The sequence below is a fragment of the Hyperoodon ampullatus genome (assembly GCF_949752795.1).
Source record: "Hyperoodon ampullatus genome assembly, chromosome: 1".
Taxonomy (NCBI): Eukaryota; Metazoa; Chordata; class Mammalia; order Artiodactyla; family Ziphiidae; genus Hyperoodon; species Hyperoodon ampullatus.
Window position 1 is genome coordinate 9122114 of NC_136914.1, and position 23486 is coordinate 9145599.

Below are 23486 nucleotides of genomic sequence, written 5' to 3' on the forward strand. Positions count from 1 at the left end.
GGGGATCCAAACTCCCATCCTATTGAGACGATTGGATCACTCCTGAACCAGACCTTTGAAGCTGTGCCCCACTGTACTAAAAATAAACAAAACAGAAGAGGAACCAAACCTTTCCCAGAGTGGTCTGGTACTATTGGTCTTCGTATCTCAGTAGGAACGGGAAAGTAATGATGTTTTGCATGTGAGTGAATCTCATTGAAGAACAAATGTCTCTAGATTGCTTTTCAAAATTTTAAAATAATGGCAAAGTGAACTTAGGTGGGAGGAAAAGGATAGAAGAAAAAATTTGAATTCTGCATTTAGCCATTAATTGAATCGAGTCCTTAGTATCTGAAACCACTCTTTGGTTTTGCACCTTCTTGCATATAAGTAGCTATGACAGTGTCCATCCTTGATTCTTATTCAGTGTGTTAGACAGGGGCTGAATGACCCCCTCTCCGCAGTATGTTGCCTTTAGTTCCCATTTTTAAAAATAATTTCCTATGAATAGCAGATCACCCTTCCTGCCTTCCCCCACCTCCTCCGCCTCCCCCATGAATGGTAAAAGGCTCAGATTGAAATAATGGAGTTTTTCGGTTGCTGGAAATGATGGATAAGAGTAATCAGCTAAGCTTTTTAAAGCATGTGTATTGAAAGGGAGAAAAAGATATGTCTTGGATTCCACCCACTCCAGGAATCAGCAAAGAGAGAATTCTCTCAATTAAAACAATGAAATTTCATCCCACCCTTGGGGTATTACTTCTGCTCTGTTGATGATAATGAGCATCAAGTTGATTGGCTTCCCACGCCCTGACAATTATTAGTTATGCCAAAGGTGCTGGGGACCTTCCTAATGAGTGCAGTGATCTGAGAGAAATGTAAGGTGACAGCCTTTTCCTCACCTCACCCCCAAAGCCCCATCTCAGGACAGGTGACGGGCCTGATGTATCTTTTTACAGTACACGTCTTCCTCACTCTCTCTAATAGGAGAGGGATTTTGAAGATATTATTTGCTTGGAATGAGCTGATTCCTTGGAACGTAGAAAAGTTTCTATTTGTCACCTACTGTAGAGCACAGGGAACTATACTCAATAGTTTGTAATAATCTATAAGGGAAAAAATCTGAAAAAGAATAGATACACATATGTATAACTGAATCACTTTGCTGTACACCTGAAACTAACACAACATTGTAAATCAACTCTACTTCAATGAAAAATAAAATAAAATAAAAAATAGATCCATAGGTATGTGAAGCATTGCAAAGGCTATCAAGGTAGAAGAACTTGACTGGTAGGGCTAAAAAAGCTTGCATATTTGAAGATCCCTGCAAATAATTCTCACTTATTACACATATACAGTGTCCAAATGTCTGAAAAATATGGTGCCAGCAACATAGAAAGGCTAAAGGAATTGGAAGTTTAATAGGGCAATGTTCTCCATTCTGAAAGGGTCAAACTTTCTTCTGTCATTAGAGTTTCTGCAAAAGAATCCCATTCAGACATGGAGGATTTTTTTTTTTTACTTCACACAGGCAATTATTTCCATCTTAACCTTGGATGAAGTTGGACTAATAGTTAAATGTGATCGGAATTATGCCTATGACTTTTTTTACTGCCTTGTGAATTTTCTTATCAAAAGCTGAGTGAGCTTCTTAGTTCAAAACTTAAGAATCGGGCTTCCCTGGTGGCTCAGTGGTTGAGGGTCCGCCTGCCAATGCAGGGGATGTGGGTTTGTGCCCTGGTCCGGGAGGATCCCACATGCCACGGAGCGGCTGGGCCCGTGAGCCATGGCCGCTAAGCCTGCGTGTCCGGAGCCTGTGCTCCGCAATGGGAGAGGCCACAACAGTGAGAGGCCCGCGTACCGCAAAAAAAAAAAAAACTTAAGAATCAGCTCATGCTTCTTGCACCTGGTAATCACCAGGGTACCACTATCATTGAAGGTATATTAAGGACCTACCTGTCTGTGTCCCAGCTAGAATTTAAAGTCCTAGTCTGCTTTCTCAAAATCTGCAACCTAGGCTGGATGAGATCTACGGTTCCCAACTGGGGTTGATTTGTCCCCCCAGGAGACATTTAGCAGTGTCTGGTGATATTTTTAATTACCATGACCAGGGGGCAGGTACTACTGGCACCTATTAGCTAGAAGCCAGGGATGCTACCAAGTATCCTGCAATGCACAGAACAGGCCCAGCAACCAAGTATTATCTGGGCCAGATGTCAATAGTGCTGAGGTTGAGAAACCCCACCTTAGGTGTTGGCAGGTTGACCTAAAGGGCATGTTGAAAACTAAAAGTCATAAACCAGATATACACATTAAGTGGTATTGCTTCAACTGTGTATAAACACAGACTTCTGGAAATTTTTCACGTTTCTAAGCTAGGGTTTTGTTGTTTAATAGCTCTATTAACACTTGCACTTGTTCCATAATAGACAACTAGGCAACGGTGACACTCTTTCACTATAACAGTGGCCTGAAAAACAAGCATCAAACGTGAACAGAACCTTGCTCGTGAATTCTTAAAATCTCAGGAGATGGAGGATATGCATTATGGAACGGGAGTCCTATTCCCTGCGAAGTACCTGAGCCTACTTTAAATGATAAAAACAATTACATGTATCAGTTAGGATGAAGTTTTGATGGCTGTAAAAAAGGCCAAAGTAACAGTGGCTTAAATAAGGTAGAAGTTCATTTCTCTCTGCTATGTCATCCAGAGTGTGAGCAATCTGGGGCTGCTATGGTGGCCCCAGGGTGGCCAGGTTCCTTCTGTCTTGTTCTGCCAACCTGGGTATATAGCTTCCATTTCACCACCTAGGATGGCTGCTCCATCTCCCACCATCATGCCCATATCCTAAACAGCAGGAAGGCAAGAAGAAAGTCAAGGGCATGGCCCTCCTTCTAAGGGCATGACCTAGAGGTTGTGCACATCACTTCTGTTCATCTCATTGTCTAGAACTTAGTCACGTGGCTACATGTAGCTTTTAGGGAGACTGACAAAGTTTTTTGTTGGGCAGACACGTGCCCAGCAAGACCTCAGGGGTTCCTTTATTAAAGGAAGAAGGAAAGCATGCATGTGGGAAGACAGCTAGCAGCCTCTGCTTCAGATATCTTGTCTTCGGTTAATTCAAGGTCAAGGAACCCAAAGACTGCTCAATGATTCCAGTTGGCCTTTGGTCAGGGTAGAGGGCATAGACTGTGACGATGTCTACAATGGTTTGTTATTTCACTCTGTTACATTAATCCTCAATCACATGTAGGGCAGTACTAGCTCAGGAGCTGAACTGCCACGGTTCAAATCTTAGCTCTGCCACTTGCCAGCTGAGTTGATTTTAGTAAGCTTCCTTCCACTCTTTGTGCCTGGATTTCCTCCTCTGTAAACTGTTGATGGTACTAATACCTAACTCCTAGGCTTGGGGTGAGGTTTAGTGAAGTCATACACATAAGGCACTCAGTCCAGTGCCCATCAGAGTGACCTACTAAGAGTTCTACACATTTTTATCATTGTGGTGGATCCCTTTGCCCAACTAGCTGATTTCCTATCTGCTGATTTGAACCTGAACTTAGTAAACACATATATGTCTGTCAATTTCATTTGGTTTTAAAATCCTAATACAGATTTGTTGCTTTGACCTAATTTTCAGTCGTAGCTCCCACCGCCAATAAAGTTATCAAAACGTGGGATTTGATTTGGAATGAAAATAAAGCTCAACCAGGATTGATGTGGGCTTGAGCCAACTCATGAACTAGTGGACTGCCAGCCCTTTAGATCAGAGTCACATCGGTAGACAAGCGAGAAATTCAGAGTAGACAGCTAATGTTCTGGCTGCTTTTTCAACTACCTGTTGATTTCTCTGCAGATGTCAGAGATTTCTGCTTTGATCCAATCAAAGTTTCATTAAACTCGAGGTAACTCTTTTCTCTTCAGTAAAGGAATTTAAGAACTCACAGCAAAAACATTTCAACTCAGAAGATCTACAAATGGCAGTAATTATCATGCTTTCTACCGTATTTCATATTTCAACATCGTATAACAGATATCCGTCCCTGAATTCTGAGCAGATCACTAAAATTAAGGTTAGAACATTTTTAAAGCTGATGAATGTACATACATATCTGTGTGTGTATTAGAGAAAATCCTCTGCAGGTGATAATATAGTTTGGCCCCCTAAAACACACATGTTCTTTGTTAGGTCATTTCCTACTTTTTACTAGTATAAATTTTGAAAGCAGATTAGTATTTTACCTCTATATGAAGTAATAGAAATGCAAATCGTGTATATTGTTTATGGAATGCAGGGTGTATTTTCTATAGGCTGTAACATACTCTGATGTGAATATAAAGTTAATGGGGGCAGCCATACTCCAATACACAAACATTTGTCTTGATTTTCTTCTCAAAGTCCCTTTGGTCCTTACAACATAAAATTTAATGGATGATTCTACATCCATTTACTCTTAAATTCAGTGAGGAAGAAAGATGGTGACTCATTATAGCAATTCTTATTATTTTATCAACAGAAAATGGTAAAGAAAACAATTTCACCCAATCCCATGGAAATGGAAGTTATTTATTTTTTAAGGTTTTTCAGTTTTTTTGTTTGTTTGTTTTTTGGCTGAGTTGGGTCTTTGTTGCTGCACACGGACTTTCTCTAGTTGCGGTGAGCGGGGGCTACTCTTCGTTGCGGTGTGCGGGCTTCTCATTGCGGTGGCTTCTCTTGTTGCAGAGCACGGGCTCTAGGTGCTTGGGCTCAGTAGTTGTGGCTCGTGGGCTCTAGAGCGCAGGCTCAGTAGCTGTGGCCCACGGGCTTAGTTGCTCCGCGGCATGTGGGATCTTCCCGGACCAGGGCTCAAACCCGTGTCCCCTGCATTGGCAGGTGGATTCTTAATGACTGTGCCACCAGGGAAGTCTGAAATGGAAGTTATTTAGACTGACCTGCATCAAAATATTTACTAGGCAGGCTAAAACTTTAAGCACTCAGAGGGCATGTGGGTTTAACAGTGTGAATACACAACAGCTAATGATGGCCAACCTTAAAAAAAAAAAAAAAAAAAACGACGACGATTTCCAGAATACATCATTTCCATTTCTGCCATAGAAGTTTTGGTCTCTTAAAACTCAGCATATTACAGTATAATGCTTTAAAAAATTATTCAGGACTTAAGGAAGCAAGCCCTAGAGTGTGGCTTCCTCCAAACAGAAGGATTCCACTCTTTTTCTCTTTCTTTTTAGAATAAATGAATACAGGAAACAGAAAGGCATAGAAGGAACATGTGAGAATAAGGGCTAATAGCCTTACTGGTGAACAAGCTCCAGAGAAAAAGGGGACAAAGAACTTTTCCTGTGATGCAGCATTTTGGGGCAGGGGTAGCCGCTGTGAAACTCTTAAAGTTCAAGGACTTCACAAACCTCTCCTTGGCCAACTTGAACGAAGCATAAGACTCGTGGGAGTCACCAGGTGAACAGTTGTAACTTGATAAAAAGTTAATCCTCTGGCTATTATTATATCAAAGCAGCAGACGGAGTGTCTGTAAAGGTCAAATGTGAAGCTTTCCACAATAATTTTACCTAAAGGCAAAGAGTTTACCTTTAAGAGCAAGATCTGTACTTTGTTCTATAGGGTCTCTGTTATCCAGTACAGAGATCATATCCAGCCCACCGTGGCTTGAGCCAGATATGGTTTGTTTGCGGGAGACTCTTAAGACCTTTGGGTTTTGTTTTGAGATATTATATAAGGATTCCATTGATTAATAATTGTTGCAAATGTGGTCCCAGAATTGTGTGACTCAGGGCCACTGCCCCTAAGAGACCAAAATTCTTGATAAAACATTACACGGTTCCTGCCTTTTGACCTTGCTCTGACTTGGGAGGACACCCCCAGTATGCGTGGTTTGGTTCAGTATCTGTGAAAAGGGGACAGAACCTACCACAGAGGCTGTTGGGAGGAGCCAATGATATAATTTACTTCAGGTACTTTACAGAGCGCCTGATGCCTTGTTAGCTCTCAGCAGCAAATTTTATTATTGGTGCTGCCGCTGTATTTCCTGCCCAGGTGTTAAGAGGGTAAACGGAGACATGATATTAAATGTTCACAGTTGGGGCTTCCCTGGTGGCGCAGTGGTTGGGAGTCTGCCTGCCGATGCAGGGGACACGGGATCGTGCCCCGGTCTGGGAAGATCCCACATGCCGCGGAGCGGCTGGGCCCATGAGCCATGGTCGCTGAGCCTGTGCATCCGGAGCCTGTGCTCCACAACGGGAGAGGCCACAGCAGTGAGAGGCCCGCGTACCGCAAAAAAAAAAAAGTTCACAGTTGGTTAGAAATTCGATTTGCCAGTGATGAAATAAGGTGTCCCCCCACCCTTGTCCCCACTGCCACTTCACCACTCCCTGCTCCTGCCCTCTCCCTGTTCTCCCCCGCCTTCCCCCTTCTCCGCCACTCAACCAGTGGTACCAGTTCCATGGGCATCCCTCCAGAGATACTGTATGCACAGACAAGTGAAAATGTATCTGTATATCTGCGTGTATCCATATTTATTTTTGGAACATTTATTCTTGAACCGCCTTCCACTTGAAAGGATAAAGAACCTCTTTTCAAGCTGATAATTGAAGTAGGGAAACGAAGTAAGAGTCTCTGCCCTGCATGGTTGCAAATGGCAAGTGTTTCTACCCTGTGGAATCAAATGGTTACATCCTTCTTGATTTAACAAGATAAAGAGGACATTGGATATAGAGGACCCTTTTGACAGGGTAGACACTGAGGCCCCAAAGGGTGGTTCACACTGGAGCTTATTATCGCATTCAGCAGGCCATTTTATCTCCACATAGAGACATGATCATTTAAGCATGTGGGCCAAATATGTGGGTGCCCAGAATCAACAACCGATTCTCTTTTACATCTTTTTATATGCTTTGTTAGCTGACTGGCTCCAAATTACACTGAAGGGGAATTAGAAGCCTTAGTTGAGGAGTCAGTGGTGTAAGACACCCTACTCTAGCTGAGCACATAGAGCAAAGAATTTCAGAAGAATGACAGTTGCTTCCACTTCCCTTCTTTCAATCGTTCCCATTGCCCCCCACACATGAACCTAGTCAAATCAGATGACTAGGTGGCGCAGTGGTTGAGAATCTGCCTGCTAATGCAGGGGACACGGGTTCGAGCCCTGGTCTGGGAGGATCCCACATGCCGTGGAGCAACTAGGCCCGTGAGCCACAACTACTGAGCCTGCACGTCTGGAGCCTGTGCTCCGCAACAAGAGAGGCCGCGATAGTGAGAGGCCTGCACACTGCGATGAAGAGTGGCCCCTGCTTGCCACAACTAGAGAAAGTCCACGCACAGAAACGAAGACCCAACACAGCAAAAATAAATAATAAAAAAAAAAAAGAAGGAAGTCATCCTTTGACCAGTGAGGAAACTGAGTTTAAAAAAAAAAAAAATCAGATTTAGCTCTTCCACATTCCATCAATTAGGGCAAAAATGATTGAGTTAAAAGGGCATACTTTTGATTATCCTGGTGCCTAAGTAATATGGTTATGTTATCTATAAATAACACAGAGAGAGAAGCAGACGCAGTCACTCCCCGTAAGCAGTGATTCTGACATCATTTGACACGCACGGATGGTGAGTAGGCTTAGTCTAGGTATCAGAGTTTGCCATTTTGGCTAAACCTTTACTTTGGAAGAGGAAAGAGGTGTGCCGTTCCATTTGAAAGCCTTTGGAAACTCGCTTTTTACCCATGGTTACCCGCCAGACCAGTATTTGGGATTTGACGTTTTTCAGTGCTGTTCTCCTGGAGATATTACTGGTTTCCTTAACAGTAGAAATAGTTCTGTGAATTGGGTCTTGACAGGTAAAGAGCTTTCCCATTGGCCTTTATGGGTTTGGCGTATGTGTACGCTTTTTAAATGAGAAATGTAGATCTCTAGGAGTTTCACCTGACATTATGTCCTGTGAGATTAGACTGTGACCACCTTTTCATCTCGGACAACACCGACAGGACCTTGAGGCAAATCATACGCTCATACACTGTTGAAATCTGAATATGGCGGCATTCGATGGGAGGAGCATTTGTGAGTTCCCATATCAAGATTAAATGTAAGAATCTTTGTTCATGCAACGTTAAGGTTACAAATGTGCGTATGCCCAAACTGGGAAATAGAAAATGAGATTATCATGGTGACATCTGTTCTCCACTGTAGTACGTGTTCTATAGGACAGTGTACGGGTTGAAGACTGATTAGTTATGCAAAGCCATTGGTAGGTAGTGTGATTAAGCACCTGAACTTCAGCCTGTGGGGAGGCAGGGGGAGGAGGTGAGGAGGGCACTGAGTCAAGACTGGTTCACTCCCAATCTGGATTTTACTGCATGACTCTAGGCAGGCAATTAGCTGGCCCGCACCTCAGGTTCTCTATAAATCAGAAGCAGTAATAGAAGCCTTCTCCCAGTTCTCCCTGGTTCACAGAAGGTGAGGCCAAGATTCTTCTGAGGTGAAGTCTCCAAAGAATGTTGAACCTCCATCATCATAGTTTGAGGTAGTAACTTTCTGTTATGGGGTAGGAAGTGGTACAACATGGGACAGGCTAGGACTTCTCAGCCTTATCTATTTGCAAGTGGTTTACATTAATTTACATATATCATGCATCAATGCTTTTCTCTCCTTTGCCTATAATTAGTGAAATTTTAATCAAATCAACCAATATTTATTGATTGTCTATTATATTTAAGATCTATGTAAAATGAGAAGCTAGGAAGAGATGCTTTCAAAGATGACCAAGTCAGGGACTTCCCCGGAGGTTCAGTGATTAAGACTCCGTGCTTCCAATGCAGGGGGCACAAGTTCGAGCCCTGGTCGGGGAACTAAGATTCCACATGTCGTGTGGCACGACCAAATAAAAAAAAATTAAATTAAAGAATAAAAAAAAAGATGACCAAGTCACAATATATGAGAAAGATACATACATACAACCTACAATAATACAGGACATATAGTTAAAATATATTGCATTTCCACTATGGACTAAGGTTGTGCCTCCACACTTCCAAATTTATTATTTGGTCTTTCTCTATTTTGATTTGTAACCAAAATATTGCATTGATATTTTTGTATTTAATTTATTTGATTTCCTTTTCAGTTTGAAAATTGAAATGGAAGGAAAACATCTTTTTTTTTTTAGATTTCTCCTCCCCTCGCTCAGCTACTTTGGAGTTGTATCACTGAGTATTTTCTATTCCTTAACACATCCTTAGGCTACTGGATATTTGCATTTTTGGTTTGTAAGCTGAAAATCCTCTTCTTGCTCTAACCTTAAATGATTAAATAGAAGTGGTTTCGAGTTTTCATTTAGTTATATTGATAATATTAATGCCTTAACTTTCATATTCAAGTTCAATTCTTCAGACTTCTTGTCCATAGGATATGTGTTTGGAGTAGAATTAAACTTACATTAAACCTTCCATGCTGTAGCTACATTCTGTTCTTTAACAGGGACATGTGTGCTTAAGGCAGCTGATAAGGTTGTACTTTCATCTGAAACCATAAAATGCAGCGACACTTGCCATCTAGGAAAGAGAAAAATTAAACACACAACTTTGGCCTCCTTAGGACCCAGTCCAAAATCCGCTATCAGCCTTTTTCTACTTTGACACAGAGATTAAAGATCCTTCACAAAAAAGGGGTGACGCATCCCATGGACACACCGAGTGTTACGTGGAGTATGAGGAAAGCCAGTGTACGTATTCTTCCAGGTTGGGGATCCTGGGTTCAGATCTCAGCTCCACCTCTTACCAGCTGTGTGAGAACAGGCTGATTCCTTAAGCGTCTTGAGCATTGATTTTTCTCATCGGTACAATAAGGATAACAATGAGACCAACCTTAATGTGTTGCTTTGAGGATTAAATGATATAAGTAAAGGACTTAGCCATGGTGCCTGGAACAACATAAGTGCTAAGTAAATCTTAACTGGTTGTATGTATAATTCCTCTTTCAGCTACATCTAAATCCACAGGTTTCTCCCCCATTAAAGAAAGTACATGGATATTCAAATAATTGACAATAATATTATTGTGGAGATGACCTGTTTTATTTATTTAAAAAATAAAATGTTTGCCAGCTGTGTTACTTATTATTCTTGTTAACAAATTGTCAGCATTGCCAATCATTCAGACATACTTTCATAGGAAAATATTAATAAGGTATGTCCCAAACCCATGTTGCTGTGCCCTACCTGGGGAAAAATAATTAAAGAAACCAACAGGCAGAAATCTTCATCATATAAAAACATACAGCTCTGCTTAATCAAATAGATAGTATTTCTGGGTCCAGGAGAAAAATATTTGTGATGAGTGTTGCCTTCAAATGTTAAATCTGCCATCAACTATTGCAAATTTTATAATGTGCTAAAACCCAAGGTCAAGAGAAAGGCAAACTGGAAGAGTTATATTTTCTGTTAACACAGAATTCAATAGATTAGGAAGCAGAGAGAGAAGACTGAAATTTTGAAACTGGATGTAGTGACTCAAGAATACTGCAGTGTCTGGGAGCTGATAAGGGCTTTAAGGAAATTTAGAAATCTTTAAAGGAATGGATGATATGATCAAGGCTTGTCCATAAGAAAAGAGAACTAGAATAATTGAGAATACCAGTGGATTCCAGTTCAGTGAAGGGAACTACAGAATCCCTAGGGGCTTACTTGAATAATATTTGGAAATGACTGTGACTTTAATTTAAAAAGAAACATATTAAATATTTTAAAAATACTCTATAGGTGTGGTGCATAGCCCATCATATAATATTAGAAGTAAATGAACATTAACATTTTTAGTATTTTAGAAGTTAGTTTAGAAGGTCTGAATTTTCACAGTCTAGAATATTTTATAAAGTTTAAATTTTTTAACAATGGTGATTTTCTTTTAGTTTATTCATTCCCTCCTTTATTCAATAAATAAATATGGAGCACCAAGTTCAGCAATTTACAAGGGCAAAAAGAGAGAATTCTCCCATTTGCCCAAGCAGTGGTAGTGTTTTCCCTCAAGGTGTTTTCATATGTGCCCATACTTTATAATAATTTGTAGAAGAAAATTTTTTTGATTTAAAGATTCACCATCACCTAATACAGTCATGGGGTAGCTCCACACTTGAATGCCTGTTCTTTTACTTCGCTGGGAAAAGTTGAAAGAACAGTTATTAGAGGGGCTTATTCTAGGACCAATGAAAGCTGACCTGAAAGGATTTAATTAAAATTTACATAACTGGTGCTCAGATTTTTGATATCCAGCAACCCATCAGCAGTAAAGACCTAGGAGGAGACCCGAGAGGAATAAGGCAAGAGAAGGGAGTTGGCGGGCTCCGAATTCCACCATTCTCTCTCCATCTAGGTCCTGGGGTAAGCATTTGGGTTACCCCGGTAAAGCCTCCTTTAAATTTATGCAATCAAGGATGCTTCTTCTTCATGGCTGGTGAATATAGGAAAATTTAAATTGGAACAAATCGAGATTGTAGCAGATAAATTTGTCTTTGGTGAGATAAATCAGAACCCTTGGATTTTCTTCCTTGATCTTGTACAGTAGTATCATGTAACTAATGGTTAAGGGTTTGGGCTTTGGAGTCACACTTGGGCTTGGGATAGACTGTCACTTACCAGTTGCGTGACCTTGAATTCATTGTTCAACCTCCCTGAGCCTGATACGTCTTTTTTTGTAAAATGGGAATGGTAACAATAGTATCTAACCATAGTGCCGTTATACGTTTCAATATAATATGTGTACATGCGTAATAGAGTGCCTGGCACAATGGTAAATCCTCTGTACCTGTAGCCTATGGTTTTAATTATGCATTATCTCCTTAATATACTTTTTAAAATTAATTTTTATTGGAGTATGGTTGCTTTACAATGTTGTGTTAGCCTCCACTGCACAACAAAATGAATCAGCCATACATATACAGATATCCCCTCCCTTCTGAATGTCCCTCCCATTTAGGTTACCACAGTGCATTAGGTAGAGTTCCCTGTGCTGTACAGTGTGTTCCCATCAGTTGTCTATTTTATATATAGTATCAATAATGTATATGTGTCAATCCCAGTCTCCCAATTCCTCCCTCCCCAGCCCTTTCCCCCTTGGTATCCATATATTTGTTCTCTATGTCTTTGTCTCGATTTCTGCTTTGCAAATAAAATCATCTATACCATTTTTCTAGATTCCACATATATGCGTTTTTATACGATACTTGCTTTTCTCTTTCTGACTTAGTTCAGTCTGTATGACACTCCCTAGGTCCATCCATGTCTCTACAAATGACCCAATTTCATTCCTTTTTATGGCTGAGTAATATTCCATTGTATATATGTACCACATCTTCTTTATCCATTCATCTGTTGATGGGCATTTAGGTTGCTTCCAGGTCCTGGCTATTGTAAATAGTGCTGCAATGAACATTGGGGTGCATGTGTTTTTTTGAATTATGGTTTTCTCAGGGTATATGACCAGTAGTGGGATTGCTGGGTCATATGGTAGTTCTATTTTTAGTTTTTTAAGGAACCTCCATACTGTTTTCCAGAGTGGCTGTATCAATTTACATTCCCACCAACAGTGCAAGAGGGTTCCCTTTTCTCCACACCCTCTCCAGCATTTATTGTTTGTAGAATTTTTGATGATGGCCATTCTGACCGGTGTGAGGTGGTACCTCATTGTAGTTTTGATTTGCATTTCTCTAATGATTAATTATGTTGAGCATTCTTTCATGTGTTTGTTGGCCATCTGTATGTCTTCTTTGGAGAAATGTCTATTTAGGTCTTCTGCCCATTTTTTGATTGGTTTGTTTGTTTTTTTGATATTGAGCTGTATGAGCTGCTTGTATATTTTGGAGATTAATCCTTTGTTAGTTGCTTCGTTTGCAAATATTTTCTCCCATTCTGAAGGTTGTCTAAATGGAATCCAAATTGGCAAAGAAGAAGTAAAACTGTCACTGTTTGCAGATGACATGATGCTATACATAGAAAATCCTAAAGATGCCACCAGAAAACTACTAGAGCTAATTGATGAATTTGGTAAAGTTGCAGGATACAAAATTAATACACAGAAATCTCTTGCATTCCTATACACTAACAATGAAAGATCAGAAAGAGAAATTAAGGAAACAATCTCATTTACCATTACATCAAAAAGAATAAAATACCTAGGAATAAACCTACCTAAGGAGGCAAAAGACCTGTATGCAGAAGATTATAAGATACTGATGAAAGAAATCAAAGATGACACAAACAGGTGGAGAGATATACTATGTACTTGGATTGGAAGAATCAATATTGTGAAAATGACTATACTACCCAAAGCAATCTACAGATTCAGTGCAATCTGTATCAAATTACCAGTGGCATTTTTCACAGAACTAGTACAAAAAATTTTACAGTTTGTATGGAAACACAAAAGACCTCAAATAGCAAAAGCAATCTTGAGGAAAAAAAAAAAAAGGAGCTGGAGGAATCAGGCCTCCCTGACTTCAGACTATACTACAAAGCTACAGTAATCCAGACAGTATGGTACTGGCACAAAAACATAAATATAGATCAGTGGAACAGGATAGAAAGCCCAGAGATAAACCCACACACCTATGGTCACCTAATGTATGACAAAGGAGGTCAGAATATACAATGGAGCAAAGACAGCCTCTTCAATGAGTGGCGCTGGGGAAAGCTGGACAGCTACATGTAAAAGAATGAGATTAGAACACTCCCTAACACCATACACAAAAATAAATTCAAAATGGATTAAAGACCTAAATGTAAGACCAGACACTATAAAACTCTTAGAGGAAAACATAGGCTGAGCACTCTTTGACATAAATCACAGCAACATCTTTTTTGACCCACCTCCTAGAATAATGAAAATTAAAACAAAAATAAACAAATGGAACCTAATTAAACTTAAATCCTTAATATACTTTTAAGAAACTCTGATATTGTTTTGCATAATGGAGATATGCTGCCCAAATTGGGTGAATCTCATTGGCCAGAACTATGTTTCAGGGCAAGGTCCTAACAGCAGTGGAAGTTGGGAAGGGAAGTGCATGATTTTTAACAAGGCACAGTGCTACCCTAAAGAAAAAATTTGTCGCTCTGTTGGATATTGAGTAAGTAGTCAGCAGTGTCGGCCACAAAGACATAAGAATGACACAGCTCCCAGGCCTAATGGTTTTCTAACAAAGATTTATAAATGTTCTCAACATTGGGACATTCTGAGGGCATTTGCTAAGACTTTAAATCTTACCATCATCATTAAGAAGAGAAGTGGTTACTGGTCTATGTAAGTGGCAAGATAATAACCAAAGCCCCGTAGATGTCACTCCTGAATCAATATTGTCAGTTTGCTTCCCTGTTGCAATGTAAAATTTGGTTGCCGTTTAGTTCACCAATCATGATCTTGGTGATGTGACTGTCTCATTTATTCGGTAAGCATTTATTGAAGGTCCACTGATCTTGGAAATACACGTAGAGGGAAAATATAGAAGCAACATCCAAATTCCCAATGGATTTCTTGTTAAGTTGAAGTTATACAAAGATGACAGACATGTATTGGCTAAATTCTGCCAGTGACTCTCTCTGTTTGGATGCTTAGAGAAGTTCCCTAAGATGCTCATGTGATCAGCCTCACTGGAATTAGGGGTACCAAGTCCTAGCCATTTTCCATTACCAGAGGAATCCAGGTTCTCTTTACTTCTATTGATTTTAAATGAAAAAAAACAGGTGTAGAAAACACTTATGGTTCTTTACCAAATTAAAAGTCCATTAGTAAGGACTCGTTGAGGCTAACTCTTGCCCAGAATTATGCAAAAAATGCCATAAGACTTTTCGAAGTTGATCCCAGGATGTTTACTAATAACCAATTCCACAAACCCATGTTGGTTGCAGACATTGGCGTAAGTCTTATGGTTGAGAGGAGCTTGAGTGAGACTGTGGGGCAGTTACTTCCATTCTCTGGACCTTGGTTTCCTTATATGTACTGAATAAGAAGAGAACATTGAACAAGATAATTGTTAAGGTTCCTCCCTGAAGTGAGGTTTGGGGCAGGATGGAGCTGTAGTTACTCTGGAGACCTTGATTCTGTTACTCAACCCTGTGTAAGTTTTAAGTTGTGGGGTGCATTGCGGTGAGAGAGGTCCTCGAATTTTATACCTTGGTTTCATCTTCATGGAAAGGAAGCAGTTAGGGTTAAAGAAAGATGAGTCCTCTCCTGGATCCAGTGTTCTGTCCAGTAGAGTTTAATAGAGTTCCCTCCCAAATTCCACCAGATGGATTTATGTCATGAAAATTTTTGGAGAAATACTTCTTGGACCTATGCATGGACTTTCATGCTTAAGTTTGTTAAGCATTAAAGTTTGAAATGAGGCCAAAAAAGATCAAGGCTGTGAACTCTTTTATGCCTAAAAATCTCTACCCACTCTTTTTAATTGAGCACAGATTGACTCTTACTAAATTCTGCTATCTTAGCTGTTCCTTGATCTGACATCTTAACCAGCAGAAAATCCTATATTTTGGCAGAGTGTTTGGAATGGTCTTTAAAGGGGAATTTGGTTGTGCTAAGACCTGCAGAGAGGTGGTCATAGGGAACCTAATAGTTGTGTTAGGACCTGCCATATTACCCTAAGTTGAAGTGACCCTTAAAAAGAAAAGGAGTTTGTAAAGGATATAGAACCGCGAACACTAGAGCAAAGATATTAACCCCCAAAGAGTCCTAAACCACAGCTGACTCCTTAACTCACAAGCAGCCCTCAGAGGGCGGCAGCTTGTCTTAAGCCCCTGAAACCAAAGGATAGAACCAGCAGGGAAAGGACTAACCAGAAAAATCACATTCCCTGCCTGGAAATGATTGGATAGGTTTTAACCCTATAGAAGAGTACTGACTCTAAATGCCGAGGGTTTCAGAAGTTCATTTGCGATATGCCTCGAAACTCTCCAGGCTTAATGATGAAAGAAAGAAAGACTCAAAATACCATCTGTCATAATGGAAAACCCATGTGGCCCCAGACCCTCTTCCTCATTGAGCAGCTGATGCAGATTTAGTCAATCTGGACAGTTATTTATGTGTTGAGGTCACATTTTGGCCAATCTTTTGCTTATGGCTTTAACCAAATAAAGCCTTCTCTCTCCACATTTCTCTTGCCAAAGTCAGGTTGAGAGATGATTCTTTGAGAGGATTATTTTGGCAGGAGATACAGGGATCTTCTCACACAGCAAAACACAGCGACAAAGCCAGATGATACACCAGTCAGGGAGCTAAAAGATGTTAAAACTGGAAGAAGCAAATTAAAGTCCTTTCCTTTGCCCCTCATTTTGTTTGTTTGTTTGTTTAACAAAAATGTTCCCCAAATGTCAATGAAAGGCCCAAGGGAACTTTCTATAGTAATAACTAGTTTACCTCAGAGGAGCTTGGCTTTTAGGATTTTCCCATTTGATCTTCCTCTTGTTCCTTCTTTATTCTACTTCATGACATATTACAGTTTCTAATTTCTCTGTGGCTGGAAATACTCTAGGCTGACACCTTCAAGAAGAGAGACGGAAAGAAATCCTAGTGTCTGTGAATTGTTGCTAAATCTACACATGTCCACTTGTAACCAAGAAATTAAACTCAGGGCCAAAACACAAGAGGAGAAAGAAAAGTCCCTTCCTTGTTTGTGGTCACCTTTGGCAGTGATCCCATATGGCTTGGAGGAGCTTCAGTGAGACCCATGGTCTGCTCTCTCCTCTCCCTGTGTCACTAGCCAGGTTACCTGGGCAATCAGTTCAGTCCTCTGGGTCTCAGTTTCCTTATATGTAGGAAGAGAACATTGAACAAGATGATCCTTCAGGTTCCTCCCTGAACTCAGGTTTGGGGCAGGAGGGAGCCTTAATGACTCTGGAAACCTTGATTCTGTTATTCAACCCTGTACAAGTTGTGGGGTGCACTGAGGTGGAAGAGGTCCTGGAATTTTATACCTGGGTTTCATCCTTATGGAAATGAAGGAGTTGGATTCAAAAGAAGTTGAGTCCTCTACTGGATCCAATGTTCTGTCATGTAGAGTTTGATGGAGCTCCCTCCACAAAGTACCAGATGGGTTTCTTTCATGGAAGTTCTTGGAGGAATACTTGATGGATAGGCTTCATCTTCCCAGGATCTGTGCATGAAATGAGACCTTTCCCCTTGGATGACTAAGTCACAAGAGGAGTTTGGCATCCTGTCTCTTGGCTATTGGGCCTCACCGTTATGAATGAGGGGCCTCAGTTCACCAAAAAGGGGAGGAGCTAAGAGCCTTGCATTGGGACCACTAAGATGAGGTGACTTTCCAAATGCCCTGTTCCCATATTCCCGACTGTACTGTAGGGGATAAAAGTGCTTGCTCCTGGGGCTTCCCTGGTGGCGCAGTGGTTGAGAGTCCGCCTGCCGATGCAGGGGACGTGGGTTCGTGCCCTGGTCCAGGAAGGTCCCACATGCCGCGGAGCAGCTGGGCCCGTAAGCCATGGCCACTGAGCCTGCGCGTCCGGAGCCTGTGCTCTGCAATGGGAGAGGCCATAACAGTGAGAGGTCCTTGTACCACCAAAAAAAAAAAAAAAAAAAGTGCTTGCTCCTGCACGCCTATTTACTTCATTTAAAACAAAATTTATTTAAGGAAGAGGCAAAGACCCAAATGGCATTCAAAGCAAAGACCGTGAGTGGAAAAGTAGAGAGAAAAACATCTAATGAAATAGTACCAAGTAGCCAGGAACTTATGGGAGCAATTTATGGTTATCTCAGGAATCAGTGTATAAGAGGATAAAGGGAAATAAAATGCTTTGTAGGAGACAGAATCCTCTGAGACACTGTATAAAAAATATATAATCATTAAATAAGTATTTTGCTATAAAAGAAATGAAGAAAATCATTTGCATCTTTTTAAGATAATGAAACAAATATTAAAGGATATGGGAATAAAGATGAAAAAGAGCAAATTTTAAAAAATAATACCTATATTCCAGAATTTTTCGTGACTTTGGACTGATTGAAAAGGAGTTAGTGTTATGTGAATTTTTCTGTGATCTGTTATGCTTCAATAAGAAGTTTTTAAAAAGCATATTCCTTAATAATTTAAAAGAAACTTTTTAAGTTTTTTGAGCAGAAGAAAAGAAGACAATTAAGATGGAAATGAGCTCAGATGTCTGTAAACTTATTGCTGTTGACAGTGAACATGGAGAGTTCTTCACAGGATGCAGGTGTTTTGGAATAAAGCTTGTCAAAGGCCAGACCTAACTTCCAAAGTCCCAAGACCAAGAGTAACCATAGGAGGGGTTTCAATTAAGAACGTCATAAGTTAGAGAAAACCCAACTAACAGTGGCTGAAACAAACAGGGGGTTATTTTCCTCACATAAGAAGTAAGTCCAGAGTGGTAGTTCATGCCATTTTTTCAGCTACTGGAAGATGCCATCAAGGACCCAGACTTTTCCCATCTTTCCCTTCCTCCATCCTTGGCAGGTTGGTTTTCATCCTCAGGTCTCATATGCACAAAATGGCTTCCATAATCCCAGGCATTCCCTCTGTGATCAAGGCAAGAAAAAGAGAGAAGAGGGCCAACACCAAGCCTACCTTTCTCTTTGTCAGGAAAGCAAAAGCCTTCTCATTGGCCAGAATTTTAGCACATGACCACCCCAGCTGCCGGTACAGTGGGAATAGACAGGGGAGAAGGAAAGTTGAGAATAACTATTGGGTTAACCAAAAAATAGCATCTGCCACAGAATTTGTCTTGAAGAGAATAATCCTGTGGCTTGTTATTGGGATAAAGTAAGGACAGAGGACCTCTGGGATATGGCTCAGGACTGCAAACATTTCCACTAATAACATCATTAAATCACGGCTCTTGGGTTGAGTTAAGACACCATTCAGAAGACAAGTAGCCTTATTTTTCACCCTGAATTGGCCACTAGCCTTAACTAATGGTATTTCCAGGGCTCAGTCTTTCCCACTATAAAATAAGAATAATGTTCATTCCCTGCCTCACTTGGATCCTTTCATTCAGTCATTCATTTCTTCAACAACTATCTACTACCCACCTGCTATGTATCAGGCACTGTGCCCATGCCGAGGATGCACAAATAAATCCTGCAGACCCCCCTCCTTCTATGACTCACCTTCGAACAGGGAGAGGAGGCCAGCGAACATCGTTACTGAGCACCGCCGCATGTTGGACTTGCTGGGTACTCTGTATTAAAAAGATGCATATAGGGCTTCCCTGGTGGCGCAGTGGTTGAGAGTCCGCCTGCCAATGCAGGAGACACAGGTTCGTGCCCCGGTCCGGGAAGATCCCACGTGCCGCGGAGCGGCTGGAACCGTGAGCCATGGCTGCTGAGCCTGCGCGTCCGGTGCCTCTGCTCTGCAACGGGAGAGGCCACAACAGTGAGAGGCCCGCGTACCGGAAAAAAAAAAAAAAAAAAAAAGCATATAATATAGAAGATATGTAAATAAATAATATAACAGGTAAAGTGGTGCGATAGAGTATTCATAAAAGTGCTTTGGGACAGAGAAGGGGAAATGACTCATTACCTGGGGAACTGGGGAAGGCTTTACCGAGCAGATGCAGACTGAGATAGCGCTTGAAAATGAGCTGGAGCTTGTGTGCAGAAAGAGGTGCCAAGGTGGGGAGTAGCTGCTGGCGGGGGGGCATAGTTGGTCCAAAGGCACTGATGTCTCCAAAGGCACTAGCTTGTTCCCGAAAAGGCAAGTCGCTCACTCCGCGGAGCCCTTGGATGGTGGGAGGTGAAGTGGGGAGCTGAAGGGGGGAGACGGTTGGAGGAGAGTATGAGGGACCTCAGGATCCATGCACAGGAGTTTGGCCTGGGGAAGCCATTGGAACACAGGACGAGACATAACCTGATCTGGACCTTGGAAAGATCATTCTGGAACCCGTGAGGAGGGGCTGTTGGAATGGAGAGAGGGGCTGTTGGAATGGTACCCATGAAGCTCTTTAGGAGGCTTTTGCAACAGTCCTGGTGAGTGATGATGACTCAGTTACGGCAGGGGTATTCCAGAAAGATCTTTGAGGTCTTTGTGGTTTTTTGTTGTTGTTTTTACTTTTTGGTTTCCAAAGTTTATCAAAAATCAAAGAACAGGAAAACTTTACATTAAAATATGGCAATTTTAGCTTTCACAGTGTCCACACACACACAAATCAAATCGTGATATCTTTTTGTTAAACCTGTAGCATGTGACCGCAGAGGTAACCAGGCCAATTCATTCGGTTCCTCCGAGAAGGAGATGGAGCACAGTACCTGTGACTATGAATTGAGCTTTAAGATGCACACCCTGGGGACACTCGCCACTGTCCGCGCAGTGATTTGCTTAATGTAGGGTTAGTCTGTATTGCTAACGCGTAGAGATTAGTACAGGCCTACGCATCCGTTTTTATAAACATTTATCAATAGGTTCACAATTTAAATAGTTTTCAATATTTTTGGCAACTTTCAATCCTCAAGAGCTGCAGACAGAGTGCGCTGCTGTCTTCCAGAATGCTTCCTGAAGAGCCGGTGTCCCAGCTGGCAGCTCTCCACGGTGATGGGGCCAGTCCAGCTTCCAGAAGGCAGGCTGTGGTCGTTCTAAAGCCTGGCCTTGCTGGGTGTACATCACATTCAGATATCACTCTGGAACCAGATGGACAGCTTTTGGTGGTACATACACAGAGACAGGAAGAATCAAAAAATTCTGTGTTTTTCTCCCATGGCATGTGGCTGACACCATCTCCAGGAAATGTGGGAGAACGTAGCATCTGCTGAGCTCCATTTCAGCTCCGGGAAAAGAAGAGCAGGCCTTTTACTTTAGTACTTGTTTAGGCAAAGTAATAATTCCCCTCTGGCCCCTGCACCTCCACCTCCAGCCTCACCCCGCTGTGATTTCAAGGTCGTGTTCTGGGATGAGGCTCCTATGGCCGGGTTGCCTTGCTCCTGCGTGTGAAATGACAACGGGCGGCCGTAGCAAATGCAGACAGCAAGCGGGATGAGGCTTGGGGTCCAGGCCCCAGGGGTGTGGCTGACCAAGCCTGGCCGCCCCCGTGGTGCCTCTCCTGCTTCCGTGGCTGCAGGTGGGCCTTCTGCTTGCCCGCAGCACAGCCTTCATAGTTCTAACCATTTTCTAGGCCAATGGAGGGAATTGGACTTTTCATGATGATTCAATGTCTCAGGCGTGTGACTAATATTATTAAGAGATGTCTTTCTTTTTAATTGCATCTACTTGTTCAGTCTGTGACCCAATTAGTTCATTCTTGTTGTGAATGTATTGGAAGACCCTGTACCCTCTTGATCTCTCCTTATAATTATTACTATCATCCACCTTTGAAGCACTGTTTTGATTACACACTTCAAAGGAGCTGCTAAAATACCCTCTTGCACCATGTGGTGGAAATGCCCATGGCTTGGACTCAAGGGCGGTCGTCTGAGAGTGGTTCCTGTCCACACATCTCAGAGCCCTGTACCTCCCTTTTCACCTTCCTTCCCCCAAAATTCCACCCCTTCCCCTGAAGAGGTTTGTTGTCACACATTCCTACTCTAATAAGAAGACTAGCTCTTCTCTCTGAGGCCCAAAAAGCTACGTTTAACAAACACAGGTAAATCAATAAATGCGCCTTATCAGTGTTAGGATTGCTGGCAGGTGCCTCACAGCAAACATTGTTGCAATTTCACCATCAATCCCCTGCCCTGTTCCAAACATACATTCGTATTTACTTCTTTCCTGAGATCACACTATCTGGCAAGTCTGAATTCAAATGAAAATTGATCCAGTTGACTCACCCAGATCCAGGTGGAAGCCTGTATTTGTATATGGGAAGCAGTTTTAACCAAATTGTGTGAAATCAAGTTCTTTGTTCTGATGCTGTCTCTGCCCAGTGGTCTGAATGTTTTCATCTGCTTGGTTTTTATGAAAAATTCTTTCCATGTGGTATCCAGTTCTATAAAGCACTACTGTGCTGTAGGAACATTCACAAGAATTTACTGAGGTAAAGGACAAGATATGGACTCAGTAAATTATTTGTCTTGCTCTTCAGAGTTGAGGCCAAAAGCCCTATTAGTGGCCCAGACAAGTGTCCTCATGGAAGTGTCATCTTCCCTCTTTTTGGTACTCTGTCATCTCTCTCATCTTACTGTAGAAGGAATGTTTGTAGAATCCATTACAGTTCAGTGAGAAGAAATATGGATGAGAAAATTAAAGGTAACTCAATGAATGATGACAAGAAAATAAAAACTTTTTAAGATGACAGGAGAAGGTATTAACGCCCACTTAGGTCATTCATGGCTGTGAATTAGGTACAGGAGACCTTGTGGTTCTCGTCATTTTCCCTAATATGATAAGACTTTGGGGGAAATTCTGGTTGTGTACTCTTGCATTAGGGAGTTTTATGTGGAGTAGTGTCTGAGTCCGTTCAGGCTGCTGTAACGAAATACCACAGACTGGGTAGCTTATAAACAACAAAAATGTATTGCCCACAGTTCTAGAGGCTGGAAGCCCTAGATCAGAGTGCCAGCGTGGTCAGGTGAGGACCCTCTTCCAGGACACAAACTGCCTACATCTTGCTGTGTCCTCACGTGGCAAAGGGGCTAGGGAGCCCTATGAGGCCTCTTTTTAAGGGCACTAATTCCACTCATGAGGATCCACCCTCATGACCTAATTACCTCACAGAGACCCGACCTCTAAAAACCACAGCCTTGAGCACTAGGGTCTTGATATATGAATTCAGGGGGATACACACATTCAGACCATAGCCAGCAGTATGCAGTTGTCACCCCTGAGTCTGTGTAACATTAAGTTCCTCATTAAGGATTCTGCACAACCCAGAATATAGGGCAAAGCCTGTTTTCATAAAGGGCAGTGAAAGTGTATTTCCTTTCAAGAGTTGGAACCATCTATTTTTACATCAGAATCTGAGCTTTGGCCCTCTTGATTTACTGTCTGGTGGCGAGAGTCTGCATTTATGGAATTTTAACATGCAACTCAGCCATTCACTCATTCAGCACCTATTTATGGAGTGCCAACTGTATACTGAGCACAGTGCTAAACCAAGCTGTCAACCTGCTGGAGGGTTAGATCCACTAACCTTTAGTGAGGAAGGAGAGAAACCATGGGAGACTTGACTAAAATTGGAATCCATGTGCCACCACAGCTTTCAAGAAAGGCCTTCTTAGAGACAGGAGCTGAGCGTGAAGACCAGAGGTTACTTGGACTTATCGATACTTGCAGTTTACCAGCCACATTCTTCAGGAGGAAGTCTTTGCTTAAGTCCTGAATGTTGACTGAACTGAAATGTGTTCACGTTGCCTTGTTTATTCCTCATGCTGCTTTGTTCTTTTGGCCCAGAAACAGAAAAGATAGTCCTCGAGGCAGGAAATGGGTTGCCCTCTTGGAAATTCAACGACCAGCTTTTTCCCTGTGACGTGTGTGGGAAAGTATTTGGCCGACAGCAGACATTGTCCCGACATCTGTCTCTGCACACAGGTGAGTCAGGGTCTCCCTGCCAGGCCTTCCC

General features: G+C 41.7%; 1 protein-coding gene across 1 annotated transcript in view; it reads left to right on the forward strand.

Moving 5' to 3' along the window:
* The window catches only part of ZNF827 (zinc finger protein 827), a gene marked incomplete at its 3' end in the record, with an annotated part of 185576 nt that overhangs the window by 144054 nt on the left and 18036 nt on the right, over positions 1–23486 (forward strand). Inside the window, exon 9 of the mRNA XM_079697749.1 lies at positions 23318–23455. Within this exon, the coding sequence (XP_079553875.1) occupies positions 23318–23455 (138 nt within the window). The remainder of the gene's footprint in view (positions 1–23317; positions 23456–23486) is intronic.